Source organism: Ptiloglossa arizonensis, chromosome 4 (assembly GCF_051014685.1).
Source record: "Ptiloglossa arizonensis isolate GNS036 chromosome 4, iyPtiAriz1_principal, whole genome shotgun sequence".
NCBI lineage: Eukaryota > Metazoa > Arthropoda > Insecta > Hymenoptera > Colletidae > Ptiloglossa > Ptiloglossa arizonensis.
This window is the reverse complement of record NC_135051.1, coordinates 26,351,794-26,377,214: the sequence shown is the minus strand read 5'-3', so window position 1 is coordinate 26,377,214 and position 25,421 is coordinate 26,351,794. Positions and strand designations below refer to the sequence as shown.

At 45.1% G+C, this 25,421-nt stretch overlaps 1 protein-coding gene across 1 annotated transcript; it reads right to left on the bottom strand.

Moving 5' to 3' along the window:
• Window positions 1–3,748: 3,748 nt before the first annotated feature.
• On the bottom strand, window positions 3,749–16,945 carry LOC143145863 (short stature homeobox protein 2). The gene is made up of 4 exons (XM_076309640.1): window positions 16,792–16,945; window positions 14,444–14,821; window positions 5,239–5,472; window positions 3,749–4,119 (listed from the first exon to the last, which is right to left on the bottom strand). Exons 1-4 carry the CDS (start codon window positions 16,943–16,945, stop codon window positions 3,749–3,751), a joined length of 1,137 nt encoding a protein of 378 aa, XP_076165755.1.
• Between the last annotated feature and the right edge of the window lie 8,476 nt (window positions 16,946–25,421).

Genomic DNA, 25,421 nt, shown 5'->3' with positions numbered 1-25,421 from the left:
GCTACCAAGGGAGATTTTCACCCCCCAGTCTCTCCCCCTGCGCTGTAGTGCCCCTTAGCGGCAGACAAACGACGGCCAATTTACGAGCAGCAGAAAAGAGAAACTTCTTTAAACTCGGATTAAAATAAGCGACGGACCGCTCGACTCGGGCTCCTCGTTCTTTTTCTCTCCTCGTTTCCCCCCCTTTTCTTTCCTCTTTTTCTTCTTCTCCCCGTTTTCCTCCGTCTCTTGCTCCTCTTCACCCTTGAAATTCATTTCGGGACCCGAGGCGAGCTTTATTTTATTCGCGGCGTGAGAAAAGGGTCGCTACTCGTCTCCGTTACTCTCGCGGGACACTGTTAGGCGACAATTCACCGTGAGCGGTTAAATTGATCGTGGGGGGGCCACGAGGGTTAAATCGATCCTTTAAGACCATCGATTAGACCGATCCACCTGTGAGAGCACCGAATCTTCAATAGTGTTCGTTCAGCGAAACGATTACGAGATTCCGTTTGAAAATCGAACACTGCTTGGAGACGTTTCACGCGTAGAAATGGAAACATTTGCGACTAGATATACTTATTAGAGTGTATACGATTAGATTAATTTACTTGCTAGACGGATATTCGATATTTGTTCACGGTGTCGCGATACCCGTGAATTTATCACGAGTCGTTCGTTCTCTCGTTTGGAAGTTTCACTTTAGGTTGGTGGGTACTTGTCGTCTCCTCTGTATTTTAATTTTTCCGTTAATGAAATTTAACGATCGAATAAAGTCGCCGTTGTCAGTACACGCGTGCCAGTGTACACGTATAGGACAATAACGACACCCTCGGGACCGTAGAGAATGAATCCGAGCTAACGCGATTACGCGAACGCCGCGTTTTCGTAGGCGATTCTGCCCGCTTGGTTCACCTGCGGAACGCTCGCTGCTTACGGATCGCGAGACAAGTGCTAAAAGCGGACTTGCGAATTCCTGAGACACCGAGAACACAATTCGTCGCGACGGAGGCGTTCGAAATAGTTCGTGCGAATTGTACGACCGAATTCGACGAAATATCGTGGAACGAGGGAAGATGGCGGGGTGCCATTGAGCAGTGTGTACACTAACCGGGGTGAAACTCGTCTGAATTAGACGCAGAAGCTACCGAGTGTACAGAACGTCTCTGGCACTGTTTTTCTAATTTTTTAATAAAAATGTTCCGATAGGTACTTAATTAGTTCGAATTAATTTCTATGGGAAGAAAAGGATCAAAGTGAAACTATTGGGTTGTTCGAAAAGTCATTATCATTTTTTTCTAATGAAAATGAAACATGAATTAGACACAGAAGCTACCGAGTGAACAGAAGGCGAGTCTCTGGCACTGTTTTTCTAATTTTTTAATCAAAATGTTCCGATAGATACTTAATCGGCTCGAATTAATTTCTATGGGAAGAAAAGGACCAAAGTGAAATTATTGGGTTGTTCGAAAAGTTATTATCGTATTTGTCTGGTGAAAATGAAACACGATTTCTTTTAGAGCATATAAACGATTTATTAAATTACATATCCTCCATTTTGTAAATCACTTTCCGACCAGCCCAATAGCTTCGATATCCGGGGTTCACTCGAGCGCGAACCACGGAACGTAACCGCGCGGGAAATTTGAAATCGATGTGTACCACGGTTCGGGAGTTGGGACTAGTTCGTCCCGGTTCGAAGTGAAATTGCAACGAACACGAACGGTAAATATTATGCGAATCTGTTTGGCGAATTGGCTGCGTTATTATCCAGCAGGAAGTTATTATCCCCGGACAGCCACTTTTTCACGACTCGCGAAGCTTTACCCAGTTAAATCGCGGATCCGGCTCGACTCTCGAGCTTTGGACAAATCGCGCGTCCCGGCAACACCGTCCAAGACATAATTCTTGGGGATGATTCACGGCTGGGTGGACAGACTGGCCGGAGGACTTTCGGTGTTCTCTCTCACGAGGCGTCCTCGCGGCGATGCCGATCCCGAACCGCCCCCGGGACGTTGGCCAGCGTCGGCATCGTCGTCGGGGCGCTAATGCAATAACGCCTCGGTACACGGATAAATCAAGCCGACCGAATCGTTCCGCCAGTGCCGTGCCACCTAATCGCGTTACCCCGCTCGTCCCCCGGGCGCCATTACGATTGTGTTCGCGCGAGCGTTGGGATTTCTACTCTTTTCTTCGCGAAGCTTCAAGCTTTCTCCCCAGGTATTGGGTTCTTCGTTTCTTTTTTTGGTGAAAACGAAATATAATTTTTTCAGAATGTACAAACATTTGAGATAAGTTTTTGGTAATTAATTATGCTTGTATCAAAGGTATTTTTACGTCAGGGAGAAATTTCTAATATCAATATTTTTTAATAGGTAGTCTTGGAATAAATTTTAAGTTTCACCGTCGTTAAAAATGATTCGTAAAATGTCACGGGTATACTATACGGGGATACGTTGTAGGAATTCTTGAACAGACTCTTGTTATTGTTTTTACTTACTTTCGTTAACGGGGGACTCTCGGTGATTTTAAACTGTATTTTTTTCTCCCCCGCAAAATTTGATACTTTCGTCAGGGTGTAACGCAATAAAGGAACCAGTACTCGTTGAAGATTCAAGTTTATATATTTTAAAGCTAATAGTATACAGATTGACAATTGGGTACCCGTGAACAGCCTTACGAGTTCGCTGCACCTGCACAATGTTCATTCCCGTGACACTCGGAGGAGCTCTCTGGTTGAATGGAGTTCGACGTCGACCGATTTTACACACGAATTTTCCACGTGTTGGTAATTTTATTTATCGTCAACTATTCCCGCGGACGAGAGAATCTCGAGGGGACTCGAAAGTCGATCGTGGTCCATTCGTCTGGTTCTCCTCGCACACAGTTCGCGCGAACCATTTGAACAAAGTACAAGCGAACGAATCCGTCGCGTTTCGACAAGCACCACGTGGATTGATCGTCGTTAAGTTTCAAGCCGAACAACTACTGACCCTCGACTATTTATATATAATATAATCATGTATAATACAGACGTCTCCCGAAATAGTTCACTTTATACACATTGACTCTCCGTTTGTACATCGCGTACGCGAGTGTCCGCACGAGCTGACCGAGCCATCTCGTTGACGAGTGTTCGTAGAAATCGTTCAGGCGGTTGGACGACGACGCGAACGTACGTAGAATCGAAACGAGAAGAAAGACACGCCGAACGGGGCGAAAACTGCCGTCGTGATTGTTATTTCACGAAGAAACCGAGAGGGCGATATCCTTGGAAAATTCCCTGCTTTGAATATCGTTCGTTAGAACCGATCAGACTTCAGGAACACTCGACAACAGAAAACCAAACGTTTCCCTCTCGGAGTCACCGTAGGTGTTCCATTCAATGATGATACGCTCGGCAACGGTGGTGAGTCGCTCCGATCAACCGATCGTACCGATCCTTGGACTCGCGGAAACGGTTCTACAGTTCACAGAGAACGTATCTGGGACAGTGTCCAATCGTTTTGTAACTCTCGTGAAGCGCTCCGACTGTTACGCTTCAGTAACAGGGAAGGGAAGAAACCCTTACCGAGAATTAAGAAAACGTTCACCGCGCGCGAGTTCGAGATCTAAGAACAGAGCAGAAGTAGAGAGAAACGTGTATCTCCGCAGCGTCCATACTCACCACCGTGCAACACGAGAACGGTGTTAATAGCGTCCCTTAATATCCAAGAGTCTGGACACCGAGTTCGGACGTGTTCCGAGGTCTTCGCGGGGCCAGTCGCTCTTACGCGGGCCTGTCCAGACCCAACGCCTCCTGGTGTCGTCTGGCCTTCAGCCTGAGGTCCGCGATGCTGCTGTTCTTGGAACGAGCCGCCGCAGCGGCCAGAGAAGCCGCCAGACTCAGTGGATGAGGATGCGGATGACTCGAGCTCGGTGGCGGTGGAGGCGGTGGAGGTGGCAGACAGAAAAGTCCCCCTGCTGCCGCGTAATGAAGGACTGCTGGATCGAAGGCAGAACCTGCTACCCCGGTTACGTTCCCTCCGGCACCTTGCATCGGGGGATGCAACCTCAACGCCGGCAGGTACGGTGCCACTCGACAAGGCTCCAAGCTGGTCGGAGGGCTACGTGGTGCCAGCACCAGTCCACCTGCTACTCCTGTAACTTTCGAGGATACGTTTCGCTCGTGGATTCATGGTGGACGGTGGTGGAGGAAGATTAAGGATCGTGGTGGTAGACTAAGAGGTTTTTGTTTATTTTTGGTTCCTCTGTAGAAACTGAAGGTTGAGGGTAGTGACAGTACCGGTTTACCTACAACTCTTGTGGCTTTCGATGGAGCTGAAGGATAGAGGGTAATAGGGTTAGAGAGGATTTTTGTTGGAGTACCAGTTTGTTTTTAACCCGTGTAACTTTTGTAGAATTGAAGGATAGAGGATAGTAGGTTTAGAGAAGAGTTTTTTTTAGAGAAGAATCTGTTTTTAACCTGTGTAACTTTCATAGAGTTGAAGGATAGATAGTAGCAGGTCGAGAGGAGGTTTTTGTTAGAGAGAATAGTGTACCAGTTTGTCTTTAACCCCTGTAGCGTTCGTTAGAGCTAAAAGATAGAGGATAGTAGGTTGAGAGAAGGTTTCTGTTAGAGAGAGTAGTGTATCAGTCTGCCTATAACCCTTGTAACTTCCATAGAGCTAAAGGATAGAGAATAGTAGGTTGAGAGAAGAGTTTTGTTAGAGTACTAGTCTGTCTTTAATCTGTGTAACTTTCATAGAGTTGAAGGATAGTTGGTAGCAGGTCGAGAGGAGGTTTTTGTTAGAGAGAGTAGTGTACCAGTCTGTCTTTAACACGTGTAACTTTCATAGAGTTGAAAGATAGCAGGTCGAGAAGAGTAGTGTACTAGTCTGCCTATAACCCTTGAAACTTTCATAGAGCTAAAGGATAGAGAATAGTAGGTTAAAGAATATTTTTGTTAGAGTAGTGTACCAGTCTATAATCTGTGTAACTTTCGTAAAGTTGAAGGATAGCAGGTCGAGAAGAGGTTTTTGTCAGAAAGAGTAGAGTACCAGTCTGCCTATAACCCTTGGAATTTTCAACAGAGTTAAAGGATAGTTGGTAGCAGGTCGAGAAGAAGCTTTCGTCGCTTCTCGGTTCGAGATCACCCATAGAAATATAGAAGATAGCGTCACCACAATCTCTGTAACTCTGTAGAAGATATTTGCCCCGGAATCGAAGCTAAAGGACGATCGGTATCAGATTTAAACAAAAGTCTCTTACTGGACGCACCTTTGTGCAATTGACTTTCGTGTTTGCGACACTTGGCGCGTCGATTTTGAAACCAGACTTGAACCCTCGCCTCGCTCAATCCGAGTCTCTGGCTGAGTTCTTCCCTCATGAACGCGTCAGGGTAATGCGTCTCGTCGAACAGCCTCTCCAGCTCGGCCAGCTGTTCCAACGTGAAGTTCGTCCGTGATCTTCTCTGCTTGCCGTTTCCGTTTCCGCTGTTCCGGCAATTCGAACCTACAATACGTTAAAAACAATTCAAACCACCAAAAATCGAGCAGCTTTGGTCAATTTCTCGCATTTCGACCCGAACGAAAGGTTATACTACGAATATTGCGGATGATTCGAAGTTTTCGCCCGGATTAATTTACGAGTAGGTGATAACTCACTCGCGGGTGAACACGGCCACGAGGAAGATTTCGAATTAATCTCTCCGATTTCTTCACAGGTCATTTCTTCCGGTCTGGCCGGCATCAACATAAATTCCGGTCCTTTACGAGAATCTTATTCAAATCGCGCAACGTGGAGAACTTTTCAATTAGTCGACATTAGAGACTCCCCCACCCCGCTCCGAATGCGTCTCGCGTTTCTCGTTTCTCGTAAAATTGATCTTCCCCGCGGTGCTTCTTCTCGGTAAACATCGAAAGAGTCTCGTGAAAGATCAAACAAGGTAGACCGAGGAAACGACGACCCGGCTGTAAATTTGCAAAATTCAAACTCGTGCCAACTACGATCGACACCGTCTCGTCTTAATCGTATCGCGAAGACCTGTGCGTGTACAACTCGGAAAAGGGAACGATTACTTAAAGTAACGTCGAGCTCGTCGTCGGGGCGCTCGTAGCTTTAAAGGATGCGATAAAAAGTTGAAAGAGTCATCAAAGGACGATCGTGTGCCCGTGTAATCGTTCTGGTCGAGGTCCTCGCGATGTGAAAGAACTCGACGAAGCGATCGGTCGTCCGAGCGCAAACGAGCCGCAAGTACCGCCGCGAGTTAAAGAGACGCCCGTATAATTAACGGGTATACGATTTAATTAATGGCCGCTTAATGCAAAGTAACTGCCGTACAACTCTTGGAGGTGTTGCCGATGGGAACTCGAAGAGATCCGGTACGTTGCTTCCGGCGAACCGGCGAGGGGGGAGCGAAGAGGGTGGATTAAGCGTCTCGCGTAAGAGCCCTTGACGAAGGGGATGTGATTTATATAATTTAGCAAAGTGGTGAGCTACGCAGTCTTATACGGGGTCGTTAGTTACCCCGTCCCCATCTTTTCGGCATCCTCTGTTGCTCTCCTTCTCGACGACCCCCGTACCTACCCTCTCCCTCTCGTTTCTCCCTCTTTTACCGATCGTCACCTTGATCAACCCCTCTTGGCTCCCTGCATCTGTTCACCAAAGTTTCGTAAAGATGAATTCCTTACGACCTTGTCGAACGTTCGGTCGCGTTTTCACGCATGTTCAAATTTACAAGAGTTTGGGTGACCCTTTGGACTTTAAGGGAGGTTACCTTCTTCCGTTTGCGTAGAGAAGACGTAACGGTTCATTCTAGTACGGAGGAATATTAGTTGATTAACGATCTTCGTCGAAACGTGGTTTAAAATTCGAAAATAGATTCTACGCGATTGTAACAATCGAGAAAGTAGTCTCTGTGGGTTTGTTACGCTGACAAAGTACGCATAAATAATCGAGATAGGTATTGAGATTGTAGAATCTTTACCAAGATAGTGCAATGCTTAGAGATACTTTGTGGGAAGGTTTCAGTCGAATCGAAATTGTAGAATCTTTAACAAGATAGTGCAATGCTTAGAGATACTTTGTGGGAAAATTTCGGTCGAATTGAGATAAATAAAGTTTAACCCTTTGGACTCGAGAGGAGATCCTCGCTCGTCACCTAATTCAGTATACTATTTTCCATCCAGGAAAACTTGGTGGTTTGGAATTCAAATTGGAATTTAAATATTACGTTTTTGTAGATTGTAAACTTACGCATGCAAAGTATATAAAAATGTTCCATTTCAGATTAATTTTACCACTTAAAAGATTTTCTCGAGATTTGAGTAATCACCGGTCACGTCGCCATTACGGTCACTTTCGATGATATCTCTGCTAGGTTGGATTCATGCGGATTTTTACAATTCGTCCACTGTTAAATTTCCAACATTCCCAAAAAATAATCCCAAGGGCCTTCCGTCGCGCTAGTCGCGTCAATTAACCGAAAGAAAAAAGTTAATATTTACAAACTCCGCGTTCCATTTGCACGGTGTTTCATTTATCCGTGCGCGGGGCAGGGGGATCCCCTGGCAAATTGCAAATCGTTGGAAACGGAACGGGTGGCAGAGAAAAAAAAAGAGGAAAAATAGCGAAGCACGCTGAGCGGGGACGAAAACGTGGAAAAGCAAATCGGGAAAATCATAACGGGGATGACAAAAAAAAAAGAAAAGTGGGACAGTCCCGATTAAAACGCGGAGAAATTACAAGGACAGCCGGATGCGCCCGCGATGACGACGTAGTATTGCGCTTTAATCAATTAACGCATACCTACGTAATCCAATCGGAGCCCTGGCAGAGCGAAGCCCGCATCCATATGTACAGCGGTTTAAAACCCCTCCTAGCGAAATAACTCGCGTGGTTTTCAGACCCATTCTCGTTTCAGTCATCCGCGCCCCTTTATCATCAAATTTCCCCCCCCCCCCCCCAATTCGTTTTCACCGCCCCTGAATCCCACTTCGTCTCACGTCCTAGTTCTCTCTCACTCTGTCTCTCTCTTTACCCTTCTCTCGTCGCATACCGCGCGTGGTTGATCAATTTAACGACAATTCGATCGCGCGTTTCGAATTCTCGTTGCTTTAACTCCCGCGAATTCTATGGCCGATTGTTTTCACGCCCGAGGATCCCTTTCTTTCGATTCGATTGAAATCTTCCCACAAAGTATCTCTGGGTATTGCCACTATTTTGGTAGAGATTCTACAATTTCGATTCGATTGAAATCTTCCCAGAAATATCTTTAGGCATTGTACTATTTTGGTAAAGATTCTACGATTTCGATACCTATCTCGATTCGACTGACATCTTCCCACAAAGTATTTCTAAGCATTGTACTATTTTGGTAAAGATTCTATAATTTCGATTCGACTGAAATCTTCCCACAAAGTATTTCTAAGCATTGTACTATTTTTGTAAAGATTCTACAACTTCGATTCGACTGAAATCTTCCCACAAAGTATTTCTAAGCATTGTACTATTTTTGTAAAGATTCTACAACTTCGATTCGACTGAAATCTTCCCACAAAGTATTTCTGAGCATTGCCACTATTTTGATAAAGATTCTATAATTTCGATTCGACTGAAATCTTCCCACAAAGTATTTCTAAGCATTGTACTATTTTTGTAAAGATTCTACAACTTCGATTCGACTGAAATCTTCCTACAAAGTATTTCTGAGCATTACCACTATTTTGATAAAGATTCTATAATTTCGATTCGACTGAAATCTTCCCACAAAGTATTTCTAAGCATTGTATTGTTTTTGTAAAGATTCTACAATCTCGATTCGACTGAAATCTTCCCACAAAGTATTTCTAAGCATTGCACTACCTTGGTAAAGATTCTACAATTTATATTCGACTGAAATCTTCCCACAAAGTATCTCTAAGCATTGTACTATTTTTGTAAAGATTCTAGAACTTCAATTCGACTGAAATCTTCCCACAAAGTATTTCTAAGCATTCCACTACCTTGGTAAAGATTCTACAATCTCGATTCGACTGAAATCTTCCCACAAAGTATTTCTAAGCATTCCACTACCTTGGTAAAGATTCTACAATCTCGATTCGACTGAAATCTTCCCACAAAGTATCTCTAAGCAATGCGACTACTTTGGTACCGATTCTACAATTTCAATACCTACCTCTAAATCTCGATCCCTTAAAATTTGACGAGTTCTCTCGACCAAAGGAGCCTTCCCTCTTGGATCTAATCTTCCGACAAAATACCCAGGTAATTTCTACTTTGTCAACAATTCTGCAACTTGTATGAAACATTCCACGATTCTGAAATCTACCACCGAAAATCAAGTAGATTGAACACCTTCCATTCCGTGAAATTTGGAAATCTCTCCAAAGGCTGCGAAACTTTGTAAACGAGCAGTGTACTTCGCAGTTTGGAAGGATCTACGGTTCCGTAGGTGCGAACTCGTCGTTCGATGGCCAGTATCGCGTCTCGAAGCGAGGAATGAAACGCGAGAAGGATAAGGAGAGAAAGTGGCCGTGGAACCCTAGTGGAAAACCCGAAGCAATCACACTCGGACACGAGGGGCGCTAATTCGATTACTAAGAGCGCTGCCCTCTTGGCCTGATCCAGTCAAACCACCCTCGTCCACCCGTTCGTGCACCACCCTCGATCTCGGTGATCGTCCCTGTATTTTTCCCCCCCTACGCGGGACGGGTCGAGATATCGCAGCCATTAGGCGTATAAAAGCGGCCGAGACGACCCCGCTTGAGCCCCTTGGCAGTTTGTCGCGTATGCTGTAACTGCATATGGCACACAATCGACCTCGTGAGTAACCCGGTACGAAGCTTGAACCGATAAAAAGGATCGGGGACCTTTTCGTTGTTACATCCTCGCGAACGGTGTTAATTCCTCCTAGGAGGAGATAAAGAAACGCGTGAAATTATCCCCTTACCGGGGATAATTTCACGCCAAGCGTTCAAGGGGGAAGGATTTTCGAGTATTTGTTTCGTATGTAAAAGTCCAGGAGGAATCAATTGGCTGCTCAAGGTCACCGGAGCGCTCCCCCACCACTTCGTTAACCTCAGCTTTAAGACCCTGATATGATTCTTTACATTTTACTTGGACGTTCGCAAGACGAGAGCAATATTACAACTGGAATATTTTCCACCGTGTATAAATGTTACACGAACTACTATCCAAGATCGTCAACGAGGAATCTCTTGTCAATTCTTGTCGTTGAATCTTTTGTCAATTGTTGTCGTCGAATCTCTTGTCAATTCTTGTCGTCGAATCTTTTGTCAATTCTTGTCGTCGTAACGACACCGATCGACGTGTTGATATTCAACGCGCGTTCTCCTCAACGGTGTGAACGATTGCAACAAAACACCTGTCACGGAAAGATGGTACGATATTTCTCACGGAAAAGAACTACGGTCCGCCGTAACGTAAGAAATATCTTTGAAAGAGAGTACCGAGTGTCGCAGTAGATCACCACGACTTCCTCGAGCAGCCACTTTGCCTGACTTGGCGTCGATCTCACCCGGCGTCGTCCGACCTCCTCGATCCATTTTCACGCGCGCGTTTTCCTCTCGCGATATCGCACTGACCCCTGGTCAGAGCCTTCGCTCGCATGTTTACGGCCCTTCGGGGGTGTAAGTTTTTGAGTCATGGCGACGGGCCAGGAGAATTACCGCGTTAGAAGACCGAGCTAAATGTTTCGCGATATTTATGTGCCTCCCTGAAATTTCTTTTCGCGTTACGTTTCACGAATACAAACTCGCTCCACCATTTTTCGAGAATTCGTACCTACGTGGAATCGTTCTCGTCTTTGATCGTACGTAGTAAGTTACCGACAACGATATACGAAGAGTAAAAAATTGTTTTGCATTTAAAGAGACACGTACGGTAAATTAAAAAATATCAAACCTCTATTTATTGGAAGGAAAATTGAAAAAAATATTCAAACTAATAGTAAACTCGAGAAACGTCTTGCTTTCCTCTTGAAAGAAAGGTTGAATATTTCGAAATCGTCACATTTTAAATATTACTCTAAAAACACTCTTAACAAATACTTAATGTCGATTTATTGGAAGAAAAATTAAAAAAGAAAATATATTCAGACTAATACTAAACTGGAGGAACAACGTCTCCTCTCGAAAGAAGGGTTGAATATTTCGAAATCGTCACACTCTTGTAACTTCACCTGACAAAGATTTTCACACGTTCGCAAAGGATTAACGACTTTTGGAGCATTGCTCGAGAGAAACGAGAAGTCTCGGTTGAATTCGCGTAAGAAAAGAAGTGAACTCGAGTCGCGGTTCCTCGGTAAGGAAAGAATCCAGCGCGAACCGTGAACCGATCCTCGCTTCTTCAACTCGCGGTTATTTATGGTTTTACTTCGCGGCGTCCGATGGCTGCCGGCCGGGCAGATTGCTTTTTGATTTGCGCTTAATCGGGAAAAGTTATGGGCCCCCGAGAGATAGAGGCGAAAGAGCGAAGAAGAGGACGAGAGCCCCTCTCTGCTCATCCTGGGAGCACTGTGTGTTAGGGGGGCGTACACAACTAACGCGGCGGGCCGCATATTAAACCATAAATTCATGCGAGCCACGGCCGCAATAGACGCCGAGTTATCGCGGCGAGGAGCGTGCGTGGCGTTACTTGAACGCGTCAGTTTTTAACGCGATTTTCATTTGCCCGCTAGCCCCCGTCTGTCCTCTTTGGATTCAATTTCGTCGGGCGTATGTAACTCCCGGTCGTCGATTGCATTTTTTATCGACGAGCCCCGCGTTTCGAATCGCGCCAGTCCCTCTTGTCCGTTACATCCGGCGAACAACCGTTTCGAAATTTTTACGTCCGTTGAAAAAATTCGAATAAAATTGTCGAAGTATCAACCAAACGTATATAAAGTGATTCTTTTTCGTTGGTACTCTTCTTGCTTAAGATTCGAAAGGAATCGTAATCGAGAACTCGGGAAATTTCCCATTTTTCTAGGTCGTCGATTGTATTTTTTATTAACCGGCGAACAATCGTTTCGAACTTTTGAAATTTTTACGTTCGTTGAAAAAATTCGAATAAAATTGTCGAAGTATCAACCAAACGTATACAAAATGATTCTTCTTCGTTGGTACTCTTCTTGCTTAAGATTCGAAAGGAATCGTAATCGAGAATTCGGGAAATTTCCCATTTTTCTAGGTCGTCCATTGCATTTTTTATTAACCGGCGAACAATCGTTTCGAACTTTTGAAATTTTTACGTTCGTTGAAAAAATTCGAATAAAATTGTCGAAGTATGAACCAAACGTATACAAAACGATTCTTTTTCTCGAGGATCGTCTTTCTCTACTTGCTTACTCTACTTGCTTAAGATTCGAAAGAAATCATAATCAAGAACTCGGAAAATTCCCCATTTTTCCCGGTCTATATATCCCCTTGATACACGAGAACGACGAAATAGTCGGAGAACCGTGATACGGTAAAGGAAATAATTAATTTCGAACGTTAATTGTTTCCCCGAAGACTTGGACGCTGTGTTTAAAATGGGTCGGAATAAATTTTCGGGAACGAAATGTTTTCAATATACGAAACGTTACTAGGATATTGAAATGAAATTTATTATACTTTATATATCGGTATCGATCCTTGGACGAGTAACAGAGTTAAAAATTAGACTTTATTAATCCTTCAAACTCGATGCTTCTTATCAGAAACCGACGGCTTGAAAAAATCCTTTAAGTCGTAAAATTAATCACATTTTTATATACTTCGCATAGGTACGTTTACAATCTACAAAAACATAATATTTAAATTCCAATTTGAATTCCATCACCATGAAGTTTTCCTGGATGGAAAATAGTATACTGAATTAGGTGACGAGCGAGGATCTCCTCTCGAGTCCAAAGGGTTAAACTTTATTTATCTCGATTCGACTGAAATTTTCCCACAAAGTATCTCTAAGCATTGCACTATTTGGGTAATAATTCTACAATTGCGATACCTATCTCGATTCGACTGAAATCTTCCCACAAAGTATCTCTAAGTATTGCACTATCTTGGTAAAGATTCTACAATTTATATTCGACTGAAATCTTCCCACAAAGTATTTCTAAGCGTTGTACTATTTTTGTAAAGATTCTACAATCTCGATTTGACTGAAATCTTCCCACAAAGTATTTCTGAGCATTGTACTATTTTTGTAAAGATTCTACAACTTCGATTCGACTGAAATCTTCCCACAAAGTATCTCTAAGCATTGTACTATCTTGGTAAAGATTCTACAATTTCGATACCTATCTCGATTATTTATGCCTACTTTAACAACGCAACGAACCCACGGAGACTACTTTTTCAATTGTTACAATCGTGTAGAATCTATTTTCGAATTTTAAACCACATTTCGACGATCGTTAATCGAGTAATATTCCTCCATACTGGAAGGAACCGTTAGGTCTTCGCCACGCAAACGGAAGTAGGTAACCTAACTGTGTAATACAATCAAGAACAAGGCTCAAGCAACGTTCCGGAAGCTCTAATCGACGTCGGTTGGGTTTTCATCCGGGAAAGAGAAATGACGTGGCGGAAGAAAAGCGCAAGTGGTGCTGTGCGCCGGTTATTGAAGTCGACTCGACGTGTGGGTAAAACCAGAGGTCGGTGATCGTTACGTTGCGAACGGTCAGCTATTCCCAATCACTTCTGAGCTTTATTGGACGACGTGCTGAATTATAAACGAAGATCGAACCCTCGAACGATACGTGTCGGGCCACGAATTCGTCGGAGGTTCCTGACCTTCCTACACCGGATAACGCGGAGCCAGAGAACGAGCTGCATTTTATTCTTTGGCCCACTTTGGTGCAAAAGGCTACGCAAATTTTAATAGTCGAAATTCTGTACAAAAATTGTCCCTTCTTTCTCGAAACTGCTTTAAAATTCAGAGTCGAAATCGCGAGGATTGGAACGGACCGTAAACTAAGCATTACTAAATTAAACAAAGCGCGAAAGAAAGTCGACGAAAAGTATGGTAAAAGAATACTACTCGAGGTCAAATAGTATCATCTTGCAAGATTAAGCGCGAAAGAAACTCAGCGATAATTGTTGGGTTGTATGGGAAGTCGTTTCGTTATTTTGAAACACGATTTTTTTAGAGTGTTATAAATGTTTATACGCTCTAAAAAGATCGTGTTACAAAAGAACTTTTACATCGAGCGTGAAAAAACTAAGTAATAAATAAAAGACCATTCTAGGTCCAGAAATGATAATTATGAAACCTTACTGTTACAAGATCACGCAGAGAAACTCAGCAGCGATAAGCAAGAAGAAGAATACTCGAGATTCTAAAGTGTCAAGAACAAACTAATAAATAAAAGACCACTCTAGGTCCAAAAACGATAATCATGGAACCTTATTATTACAAGCTCGCGCGAGGAAACTCAGCAACGACGAGGAAGAAGAAAACTACCCAAGATTCTACAGTGTCAATTGACAAATCTTACCTTTGGCCTCCTCCTGTCCCTGCATCAACGACCTGGCCACCTGTGACGTAAGTTTGACGTCCGTCGGCGTTTTGGTGTCGCTGGAGCTCTGACTCTTCAACTCGAGGCAGTTCTCAGGGCTCGGTGATCGATCCCTGGAAATCGGTGGCGGCGATGGGCTGCAACCGAGCAGCTTCCTCACCGAGAGCTTCAGCTCGGGTGTCTTGAGTGGCGGAAGACTCTCCGCGTTGCTAGCAGCGTCCTTGACCTCCTTGGTTTTCGTCGCGACGGACAGATCCTCCGGCTGGAGGCGTCCTTCCGGCGACGGCGGCTCCTCGACGCCGCTGGTCTCGAGGCTCGACGCCTCCTGAGCGGATTCGCGCGTCGTCGCGCCGACATCTGGAGAACACCACGGAGAACGGATCAGTTCTCGGAGCATCGGCTCGCGGACGAGTTTCTCGGCTCGAGCGTTATGGGACGATCCGTTACCGGGGGGAGAAGATTTCGGGAACGAGAGGAGGACTCTGACGATGGATACCAGCGAATGATTCGTGGCGACGAGCTCGAAACAACGAAGAGAGTACGCGGTGAACGAAGAGGATACGTTCGAACGTTTCACCTGACAGAGTCTAGGGTAATCGAGAACGAGAACGAGAGGACCGGGTATGACGAAGTGGAATGGAGACTTCTATTCTAAATTCATGAGATTCCGTTTCTCAGGATCTGCTAGACGATTCGATAAACGAAAGGGTACACTGTGTTTGGCGTTAGTTAGGTAGCAGCAACCACTGCGTGCGTGCACTCGATATTCTTGGAAACGAATAAAGGAATTCGTGCACGAGGATCGATCGATTATCGATTCGGAGGGACTGTGGAAGGAAGCATCGCGGAGACGGATCTGTCGACATCCAGTAAAGAGCTTGAGAAGACCTTGAGAAGACTCTCGAGATAACTCGAAAACTTTTAAGAGGACCTAGAAGATATCGAGTTCGCAGTTGACGTCGTCCGGCGGGCGAATGACGACAAGAATGACAACAATTAGGATTACCAATCACCTGGATTACCGAATATCTACGAACACAAATTAACGCCTTGTATTTTTTCATCCCTGTGACATCTGACCGCTATTGCACCGAAGATTCCTCATCGATTTCAGTATACTCTACGTTTAATCATCGAGGTCCACTTAACCGTGTAACGCACACACACTCACACACACACACGCACACGCACACACACCAATCGCGTCTACCGCGTTCGTCTACGCATCAGGAGCTACCTTGCGATCCCCGGAGAGAAACTACAGACACTAAACCAACGTAGAATCCTTCCTCCAGATATCAGAGGCTACTCGCAACCTGGTAACACTTTACATTGTGTTTCCAGGTCCTTGTGGAGAAACTACAGACACTGGACCAACGTAGAATCCTTCCTCCAGATATCAGAGGCTACTCGTAACCTAGTAACACTTTACATTGTGTTTCCAGGTCCTTGTGGAGAAACTACAGACACTAGACCAACGTAGAACCCTTCCTCCAGTCATCAGAGGCTACTCGCAACCTGGTAACACTTTACATTGTGTTTCCAAGTCCTCGTGAAGAAACTACAGACACTAGACCAACGTAGAACCCTTCCTCCAGATATTAGAGGCTACTCGCAACCTGGTAACACTTTACATTGTATTTCCAGCTCCTTATGAAGAAACTACAGACACTAGATCAACATAGAACTCTTCCTACAGTCATCAGAGGCTACTCGCAACCTGGTAACACTTTACATTGTGTTTCCAGGTCCTCGTGAAGAAACTACAGACACTAAACCAACATAGACCCCTTCCTCCAGTCATCAGAGGCTACTCGCAACCTGGTAACACTTTACATTGTATCTCCAGCTCCTTGTGAAGTAACTACAGACACTAGACCAACATAGAACCCTTCCTCCAGTTATCAGAGGCTTCTCGCAACCTCGTAACACTTTACATTGTGCTTCCAAGTCCTTATGAAGAAACTACAGGCACTAGATCAACATAGAACCTTTCCTCCAGTCATCAGAGGCTACTCACGACCCGGTAGCACTTGGTACAGTGTGTTCCAGGTCCTCGTAGAGAAACAACGAACACTACGTGGGGTAAGCTTCGTATCAGGATCGGTTCAACGCTCTCTACCCTCCAATCTCGACCGTCTGTAAGCGTCAGGTATACTCGTATCGACCTCGTCGAATCTCACAGGGACGGATCACTTCACACGTGGGCTGGATCGAGTTCTCCCGAGCTCGAGGTACACGTAGTCACGTATTCGAGATCCTAACGGTCCACGTGGACGATCCGTTGACCAGGTCCGGTTGTCAATCGGTACCAAAGGAGAACGTACCGGAGTCGTTCTCCGCTGGATCGCCGAGTAGGTGCGCGACACTTAGGGTGATCCTCGCGGACGGCGGCCGATCGAGGTTCCTGCAAGCGTGCTCGGCCCCGGTAAGGCTCGCGTTGTCGAAGCTCTTGGAGACGAACTGGGCGAGCTGCTCCATACTCGCGGAGAGGACTCGCGCGACGACGCGGCTCGCGTCGACCTCGTCGCCGAGGCCGAGACCGCCGTAGGGGGTTGCACGCAGGCGGCTCGGAGCTCGTCCCTCCAAGTACGGGACGCTCGGCGTCGGGACGCCACGCGTCCCCCAGGACGCCATTCGGACGCCGGCCAATCGTGGCTCGCGTGGGCGTTACTCGATAACGCCCCCGTTTACCCTCTTTCCGTCCCTCTCGGTAGCCGACAGACCCTCCGTGTCTCGCATCCCCCGTGCACGATCCTCACCCTTCGAATATTCCCCTCTGTCCACTCCGTTCACCGTAAACCGAGGCTCATTAGCATTCGCGCCCGTACGCTTTTCCATCCGCGAAGCGCAAACTACCACCAACCGGATACTACCGACCGGCCTACGTTGGACAGCGTTGGCTAGATTCACCCTCTGTGTAGCACTGCCGCGTTTACGACCCCTCTGGAGCTACCCCACTCTCCGTTGGCACGGCGTGTGTCGACGCTCGTCTCGTTCGTCCTCTCGGTCGTCTCTTTCGTCCCTCGCGACCTGCTCGGTACAGCGAACGGTACAGCGTTCAGGGACGTCGTCCACGCTGTTTACACCGGGCAATACTTATCGCGTCGGGACGATCATCGGTTTAAAATTAATTGGATTGTTAAACGGCGACGATCGGCCCGATGGAGAAAGAGGAGGAGGAGGAGGAATAGTGGCCACGAGTACTGTCTCTTTCGGTGATGAGGTTAACGGAACAGTTGTGTTTCGACATCTGAAGATGAGAAGATGTGAGTTGTGGAAACTAATGTAAGTTTCCCTACGTAGGTCTCTGAGAACAACTCACGAGTCTCGAGATTCTTTTCAAGATTGAGCTTTTGGTCTTAGGAAGATACAAGTTATGGAAACTAATGTAAGTTTCCCTCAGTAGGTCTCTGAGAACAACTCTCGTGTCTCAAGATTCTTTTCAAGATTGAACTTTTGGTCTTAGGAAGATACGAGTTATGGAAAGTAATATAAGTTTCCCTCAGTAGGTCTCTGAGAAAGACTCACGAGTCTCGAACTCAAGAGTCTCGAGATTCTTTCGAATATCGAGCTTTCGGTCTTTCGTTTATAGGAGCACGCATGGGGAAGTAAGTGTATCACTCAGACGAGGATGTGATCGTAGATCGGTTTAGTAATTGTAGCTGTTTGCAAGTAGAGTACTATTTGCGGAGTAACTGCGCGACGAAGAAAGTGATCGAGTCAACGATAAGAGTAGTTGAAACGAGGTACCCGTACCGTCTCGCGAGGTACAGTATACACAGAATCACGAGTCGAAGAGATGACTCTCGCTAACTTTCAGCTTCTCACAGTAGTACGAAAGAGGGAATTGCGGGCAGAGGATCGACCGAAACATCCTGTCGGACACAATTCCAGTTTTCCAATCCACGATTCGCAATTCCTCCAAAAGTGAAGCACCACACTTCTCAACTTCTCGTCTGAGCAGAATACACGTGACGAGAAACGTTTCTTCGAAATCGAGGAATCGTACCACGATTGAAGAGACACCTTGTACGTAGAATGATCGATAAAGGTCTGACCACGAGTACGAATCGGTATCCACGTCGTTCTCGATCTCGACGATTCTCCAAGTGGAGATGGATTCGTGCCAAAAGGTTTTCGAGACGTTCGCAAAGTCGGAGCAACTTTCTCGATCGCGAGAGGGTAGTATCGAGCCGCTGGTTCACCAGCGGCTGAAAGCGTTGTGCATCGAAATGGCCGTGTAACTGCCTTTCGTCCGTTTCCCGAGCCGATTGCTACCCTGGTACGCGGCGTGTCCCGTGTTTGCCGCTACCAAACTCGGCAATATTTAAATGGGATTGCGTTCGGGAATGTAATTGCTCCGGCAAACACGCTTTCCGCGCCGCCGGCCGCTGAACACGGACAGAGGGAATCAGGGATGCAGACGCGTAAACGAAAGGGGACCAAGGGAATCCGATGGCCGGATGGAAAACTAACGAAATTGGGGAGAGGACGTCGATACTCGCGAGAAGATGAAGACGACGAGGGTAACGAGAAACGAGTTATTTGTGAGAAATGGGTGAAAGGTGGTCCTGGTACGATTCTTCGCGAAGCACGATGTGTATATATGGTTGTGAATGAGGTAAGGACGAGAGAAAGAATTCTAGAGGAGGAGTGAGAGTAATGTGAACACTATATACGGTGGTGAGTGGGTTAAGGATGAGAGGAAGAATTTTAGAGGAGTGAGAATAATGTGAACAGTATATACGGTGGTGAGTGGGTTAAGGATGAGAGGAAGAATTTTAGAGGAGGAGTGAGAATAATGTGAACAGTATATACGGTGGTGAGTGGGTTAAGAATGAGAGGAAGAATTTTAGAGGAGGAGTGAGAATAATGTGAACACTAGACACGGTGGTGAGTGGGTTAAGGACGAGAGAAAGGGTCCAGAGGAATGTAGGAACTCGAGTTAAGGGGAATATGAACACTATGTATAGTGGTGAGTGGGGCAAGAATGAGAGAAAGAGTTCAGGATTTGATAACTCGAGTAAGAGGAATGTGAACACTATATATATAGTGGTTAGTAACTTAAGGACGAAAGAGTTGGGAAGAACCTGATAACTCGAATAAGGGGAATGTGAACACCATGTATAGTTGTGAGTGGGACAAGAATAAGAGAAGGAGTTCAGGACCTGATAACTCAAGTAAGGGGTATATGAACACTATACATAGTGATGAGTGGGACAAGGACAAGAGAAAGAGTTCAGGATTTGATAACTCGAATAAGGTGTATATGAAAGAGTTCAGAATTTGATAACTCGAATACGGGGTATATAAAAGAGTTCAGGATATGATAACTCGAATAAGGAGTGTATGGAAGAGTTTAAGATTTGATAACTCGAATAAGGGGTGTATAAAAGAGTTCAAGATTTGATAAGTCGAAGAAGAGGTATACGAAAAAGTTCAGGATTTGATAACTCGAATAAGGAGTATATGAAAGAGTTCAAGATTTGATAACTCGAATAAGGGGTATATAAAAGAGTTCAGGATTTGATAACTCGAATAAGGGGTATATGAAAGAGTTCAGGATTTGATAACTCGACTAAGGTATATATGAACACCATATACAATGGTGAGTGGGGCAAGGATGAGAGAAAGAGTTCGAAAGAACCTGGTAATCGTACGCAAAAGAAATATGAACATCACACGTGGTGGTGAGTGGTACAAGAACGAGAGAAATAAAGTTCCGAAGAAGACAAAAAGAAGAAAATCTGAACGGAGCAAAGAGTCGACCGGAACGTTAGCTACCCCTCCCGTGACCTAATTTTCCGAAAAAGTTCAACACCGAGCACCTCTACCCTCCCGTAATCCTCTCTTCGTGGCGAGGGCGATACATTTGCAAAGTGCAATCGCACCTTCACCGATAACCAGATAGTAACCTAACCCAGAGTCTCGTCGATGCGCTCGTGTGCATCACGTGCAGGCATCCAGCGGCTTGGTAGTCGCTCGGCGCTCCCCTTAAGAAGAGGAATGGTAGCGTATATCGTCGGACAGTTACGAAGAGCATTAAGAAGGTATGCAACGGGCGAACGAGGTAAAGAAAACGCGAATCGCGTCTAGAAACGGATCCAGACACGGTGGAGACATCGGGATAGAGCCAGATTGAACGACGCTTGCGCGCAACGCTACGAAAGAGACCGCAAGAGAGAGGGGTGGACGAAGAACGAGTGGTAGGCGGCGCGGGGGTGTGGATACGGGGACGGGGGAGATGGTAGTGAATTAATTGGGGAAACAAAGATAACCAGACGGAGGGACAGAGCGAGGGCTGGATGGGAAACAGAGGGAGGAAACACAAGAGAGGGGGATGGGAACCACATCGAGCATCGAAACGGTAGGGGAACGGTCTGTAACGCAGGCAGACGGAGCCAATCAGGGCGCAATGCGATTACCTTAACGAGAAATCCGATTACTTATTCATTCGCCTAACTCGAAATCAGTTTAACTAATCGTTTAATTCGGTAGTACCCCACCGAGCGTTTCGAGGCAAACGCGGCCCGTGTCTCTCTGTGGACGCTCGCTGGGTGTGGTGGCCGTGGGATGGATCCCCAAACCCGCTCGGATGGGAGCTGGAGCGGGTGCGGGAGCGGGAGAGCGGGAGCGCGCGCATGCAACCACCGTTTCTACACGTGCTACCGGTGGCGAGGGCGAGAGGAGTACACTCCACCGTGGAGATACCCGGTGGGGAAACAGCCGTAGGAGAGAGGCCTCATTCAATTCAATTACGTAATGAATTGTCGTGTCTTGAGTAAACACCCTTCCTCACCGCGACTCGCCGCCGGAAAATCCCCGGATAGGGGGGGATTCCAAGCTGCCGCGCGTGGGGATGTCGCTGCGTAGGAGACGCGTACGTACAGTCTCGTTCAGACGGGGTGGCTCGGTTTACCGGAATTCTGGACCTAGACAGAGTTCAAGGATCCTCCGGGACCAATTCGGAACGAAGCGTTCGGATGCTCGAGGTCTTTGGAAGACGCAAGTCGAGGAGGATGGATGACTGTCTGACGAAAATAAGTGTCTCGATTGCTTTCCAGGGTCCGGCTCTCATCTGTATCGGTGAACTGCAGTTTCTAGATTACTGTTATCGAGAGTGAGATACTACGCTGGGAGATGTCACTGGGTTCAAGGAGAATGTACATTTCTAACCAAGTGATATCCTTTTAGTTACCTGTAGTATCTCCTGGAGAAGTCACCGAGCAATAGAGATACACTCGAGGTCTTTAGGAAATGCAAATTGAGGATAGATGACTGTCTGATGAAAATAAGGGTCTCGATTGCTTTCCAGGATCCAGCTCTCATCTGTATCGGTGAACTGCAGTTTCTAGATTACTGTTATCAAGAGTGAGATACTACGCTGGAAGATGTCACTGGGTTCAAGGAGAATGTACATTAATACCCAAGTGATATCCTTTTAGTTACCTGTAGTATCTTCTGGAGAGGACACCGCGCAATAGAGATACTCGAGGTCTTTGGAAGATCCAAATCGAGGAGGATGGATGACTGTCTGACGAAAACGAGAGTCTCGATTGCTTTCAGGATCCAGCTTCCATCTGTGCAGTTTCTAGATTACTGTTATTTAGAGTGAAATACTACGCTGGGAGATGTCACTGGGTTCAAAGAAAACGTACATTCCTACCTAAAGTAACCTAACCCAAAGTGACATCCCTTCAGTTCCCTGTAATAGGGAAGGTTCTAGATTACTGTTATTGACAATGAGATACTACGCTGGGAGATGTCACCTGGATTCAAAGAAAACGTACATTCCTACCCAAAGTGACCTAACCCAGACCTAACCCAAAGTGACATCCCTTCAGTTCCCTGTAGTACCTCCTAAAAAGCTCACCGAGCAATAGAGCTTACTCTAAGTTTCTGTAAGTTCTATCCACCAACGTTACGAACGACTGTCCACGTCGTGATATTTACAATCGCGTTATTTGTGACATACAACACCCTCGTATTCCTAATTTCAAGCAACAAAGTCGCACGAACGAAGATACCAACTGTGAGTGATCCTGTACAGTGGCAGTTTAGGTGAGCCGAATCAATCTGCACCGGCTCGCAAACGCTTCGAAATCTCTCATTCCGTCTCCTCCGATCCTCCGGTTTCTCCCCTTAGTATCTCTCCTCTCTTTTTCCCTCTTCCTCTATCTCTCCTCCACCTCGTTCCAAACCCCCCTATTTCATGTCGTTGAGTAGGTGCGCACCCACAGGTGAATGTGCGCAATATTGACTGCATCGACGTTTCCGGGTTCCTCTCGTCTCGTTTGCAGAGCCAGTATCAGTAATTCCGGTGTTCTCTCGGAATTAACAGACTCGGTTCGCTAGGGTTACCGTGGGGTGGTTTGCACAGGCACCGGAAACGGTCGACGATCAAAGGACTACGAATCGGCATTAGTGGCAACTCGAGCAAATCCCTCTGTGCCCGGTGCAGTCAACGATGACGCGATCTCGTCATCAGATTCGTCCCATCCACCATCGAATACTTCAACGAGGTTCTTAATACGAGTGTTTCGTTCGATGGTGGAACTCTGACGGGTTAACGTTAACATTGGTAACTCGATTATGGAACGTTGGATCGCTAGATGATCAACACCGAGTGCCCCTGAGTTCTCGACTTGTATTTCGTCATTGTTGCTAACCCTTTGGACTCGAGAGGAGATCCTTGGTTCAGGATCCTAATACAGTGTACTATTTTCAATCCGGGAAAACTTCGTGGTGATGTAATTCAAATTTGAATTTAAATATTACTTTCTTGTAGAGTGTAAACGCGTGTATGCGAAGTATATATAAATGTTGCATTTTAGATGAATTTTACAACTTAAAGAATTTTCTGGAGGCGTCGGTTAAATAAGTACACAGGATAGTAGATTTTTTCCACGACGATTTAACCAGCAACTGCCACGTGGTACACAATTATCGAGAACGATGACACGAAACCTGTAACGATCGTGGTAACAATTATCGAAACTTCTTTGTTTCGATCTCATTTCGAAGAAGAAAATTTCCAATGTAACTGCACAACTAACGAAGTAGGATAATTTCTCGTCCTGGATAACAACTTTGTCGTGTATTTCATCACTGTTGTTAACACTCCGTGAAAATAAAACGATTCAGCTAGAAATAAGTACACAGGATAATAGATTTTGTCCCACGACAATTTAACCAGAAACTACCACGTGGTACACAATTATCGAGAACGATGACACGAAACCTGTAACGATCGTGGTACACGATTATCGAAACTTCTTTGTTTCGATCTCATTTCAAAGAAGAAAATTTCCGATGTAACTGCACAATTAACAACGTAGGATGGTTTCTCGTCCTCGATAGTAACATCGTCATGGCGTACTTCCGTTCTTCGTTCAATATTTCCGGTTCAATTACACGAAATTCATCCTTCGTCACTCCCCGCAACCGAGAAGTATACACCTGAAACCCGCGTCTTTGGTAATAAAAGATAGGTTATGTAATTGGTCACGCGAACGACTGATTCTCCCCAGAAAAATGATTCTTACTTCCTGAGAGAACTGTCATTAGCGCAGTCGATCTTGAAAAAGATCAGGTTCTTTTGGTTGTTCAAGTCGAGGAGGAAACCAATCGAGTATGGCAATGGGAACTCTGGAGAACCGTTCACTACTCGCGTGGAACTTTGCAGAAAGTGTTCGTCCAAGTGTTTGTTAAAAAAATCGAAAAGGACGTTTGGTTGGTCGGGAAATAAAGCAGAGAATATCAAGAACGTGACAGAGACACCTATCGAGGAGAAGTTCACCTGGTGGGAGAAGATCTTTGGTCGAAATCGCAAGAGATCTCGGCTCGATGCTTGCATTTGTCGTCAGGTTGTTCGACAAAGAAGAAAAGAATGCTCTCAGGATCCGAGATTGTCGGATCTACGGTATCGAAGAACCGACGGTGATGTGTTCTTGTACACGGAACAGTTGAAACAGTGCAGAGCTTCCTGTTTGGAACCGCAACCGAAACCACCGCCAGGGTTCAAGGTACCCAAGGCGATACTCATCAAGATGATCGTCGAGAATTATGAAACGGTGAGACGTTGACAAATTTCTGCGAATTGTTAGGTTAATTCGGGAAATCATTTCTGGAATGGAGGGTTCATTTTCAGTGAAAATGAAAAGAAAAGAAAAGTTGAAAAGAAGTGAAAAGGAAAGTTCTTTTTCACCATAGAAAGGTTCGTTTTCAAATGAAAAGAAAAGTTCATTTTCGCTAAAGAAAAGTTCATTTTCAAATGAAAAGAAAAATTCATATTCAAGTGAAAAAAAAAGTTTATTTTCACCAAAGAAAAGTTCATTTTCAAACGAAAAGAAAAGTTCATTTTCACCAAAGAAAAGTTTATTTTCAAACGAAAAGAAAAGTTCATTTTCACCAAAGAAAAGTTTATTTTCAAACGAAAAAAAAAGGTTCATTTTCACCAAAAAAAAACGAAATGACTTGCCGAACAACCCAATAATTTCCCGCAATGTTAATATTTCATGTAGCTTCTCTAGTAAGAGCCATACATTCGAGATTCATACAAGTTATAACAAACACGGTTCGAACGAGATGTTAGCGTCAATAAATTTTTTATTTAACGTTTCGAAGTTCTAAAATTAATTACGTTTTATTCGTATCATATTTCGTTTCAAAATTTTATCAACGTTAATTACCATAGGTTAAAAAGAATACCTTAACTATAGGATTGTTCGAAAAGTGATTTCGTTCTCCAAAATGGAGACTATATAATTCAATAAAATATTTCTACGCTCTAAAAAAATCGTGTTTCATTTCCACCAAAAAAAAACTAAATGACTTTCCGAACAACCCAATAGTTTAATATATTTTTCCATAGAAGCTGCCTGGTGAGATGACTGACCAACGAATGAAAGAAAATCTTCACGAATCGTTACAAATCCCAAAGTACAGAGCTCCG

Coding starts and splice junctions, on each gene's coding strand:
- LOC143145863 (XM_076309640.1), bottom strand. CDS start 16,945: ATGGAGCAGCTCGCCCAGTTCGTCTCCAAGAGCTTCGACAACGCGAGC. Junction 14,822..16,791: donor TCCAGCGGAGAACGACTCCG/GTACGTTCTCCT, acceptor GGTGTTCTCCAG/ATGTCGGCGCGACGACGCGC. Junction 4,120..5,238: donor CGAAAGTCAATTGCACAAAG/GTGCGTCCAGTA, acceptor CGAAAGTTACAG/GAGTAGCAGGTGGACTGGTG.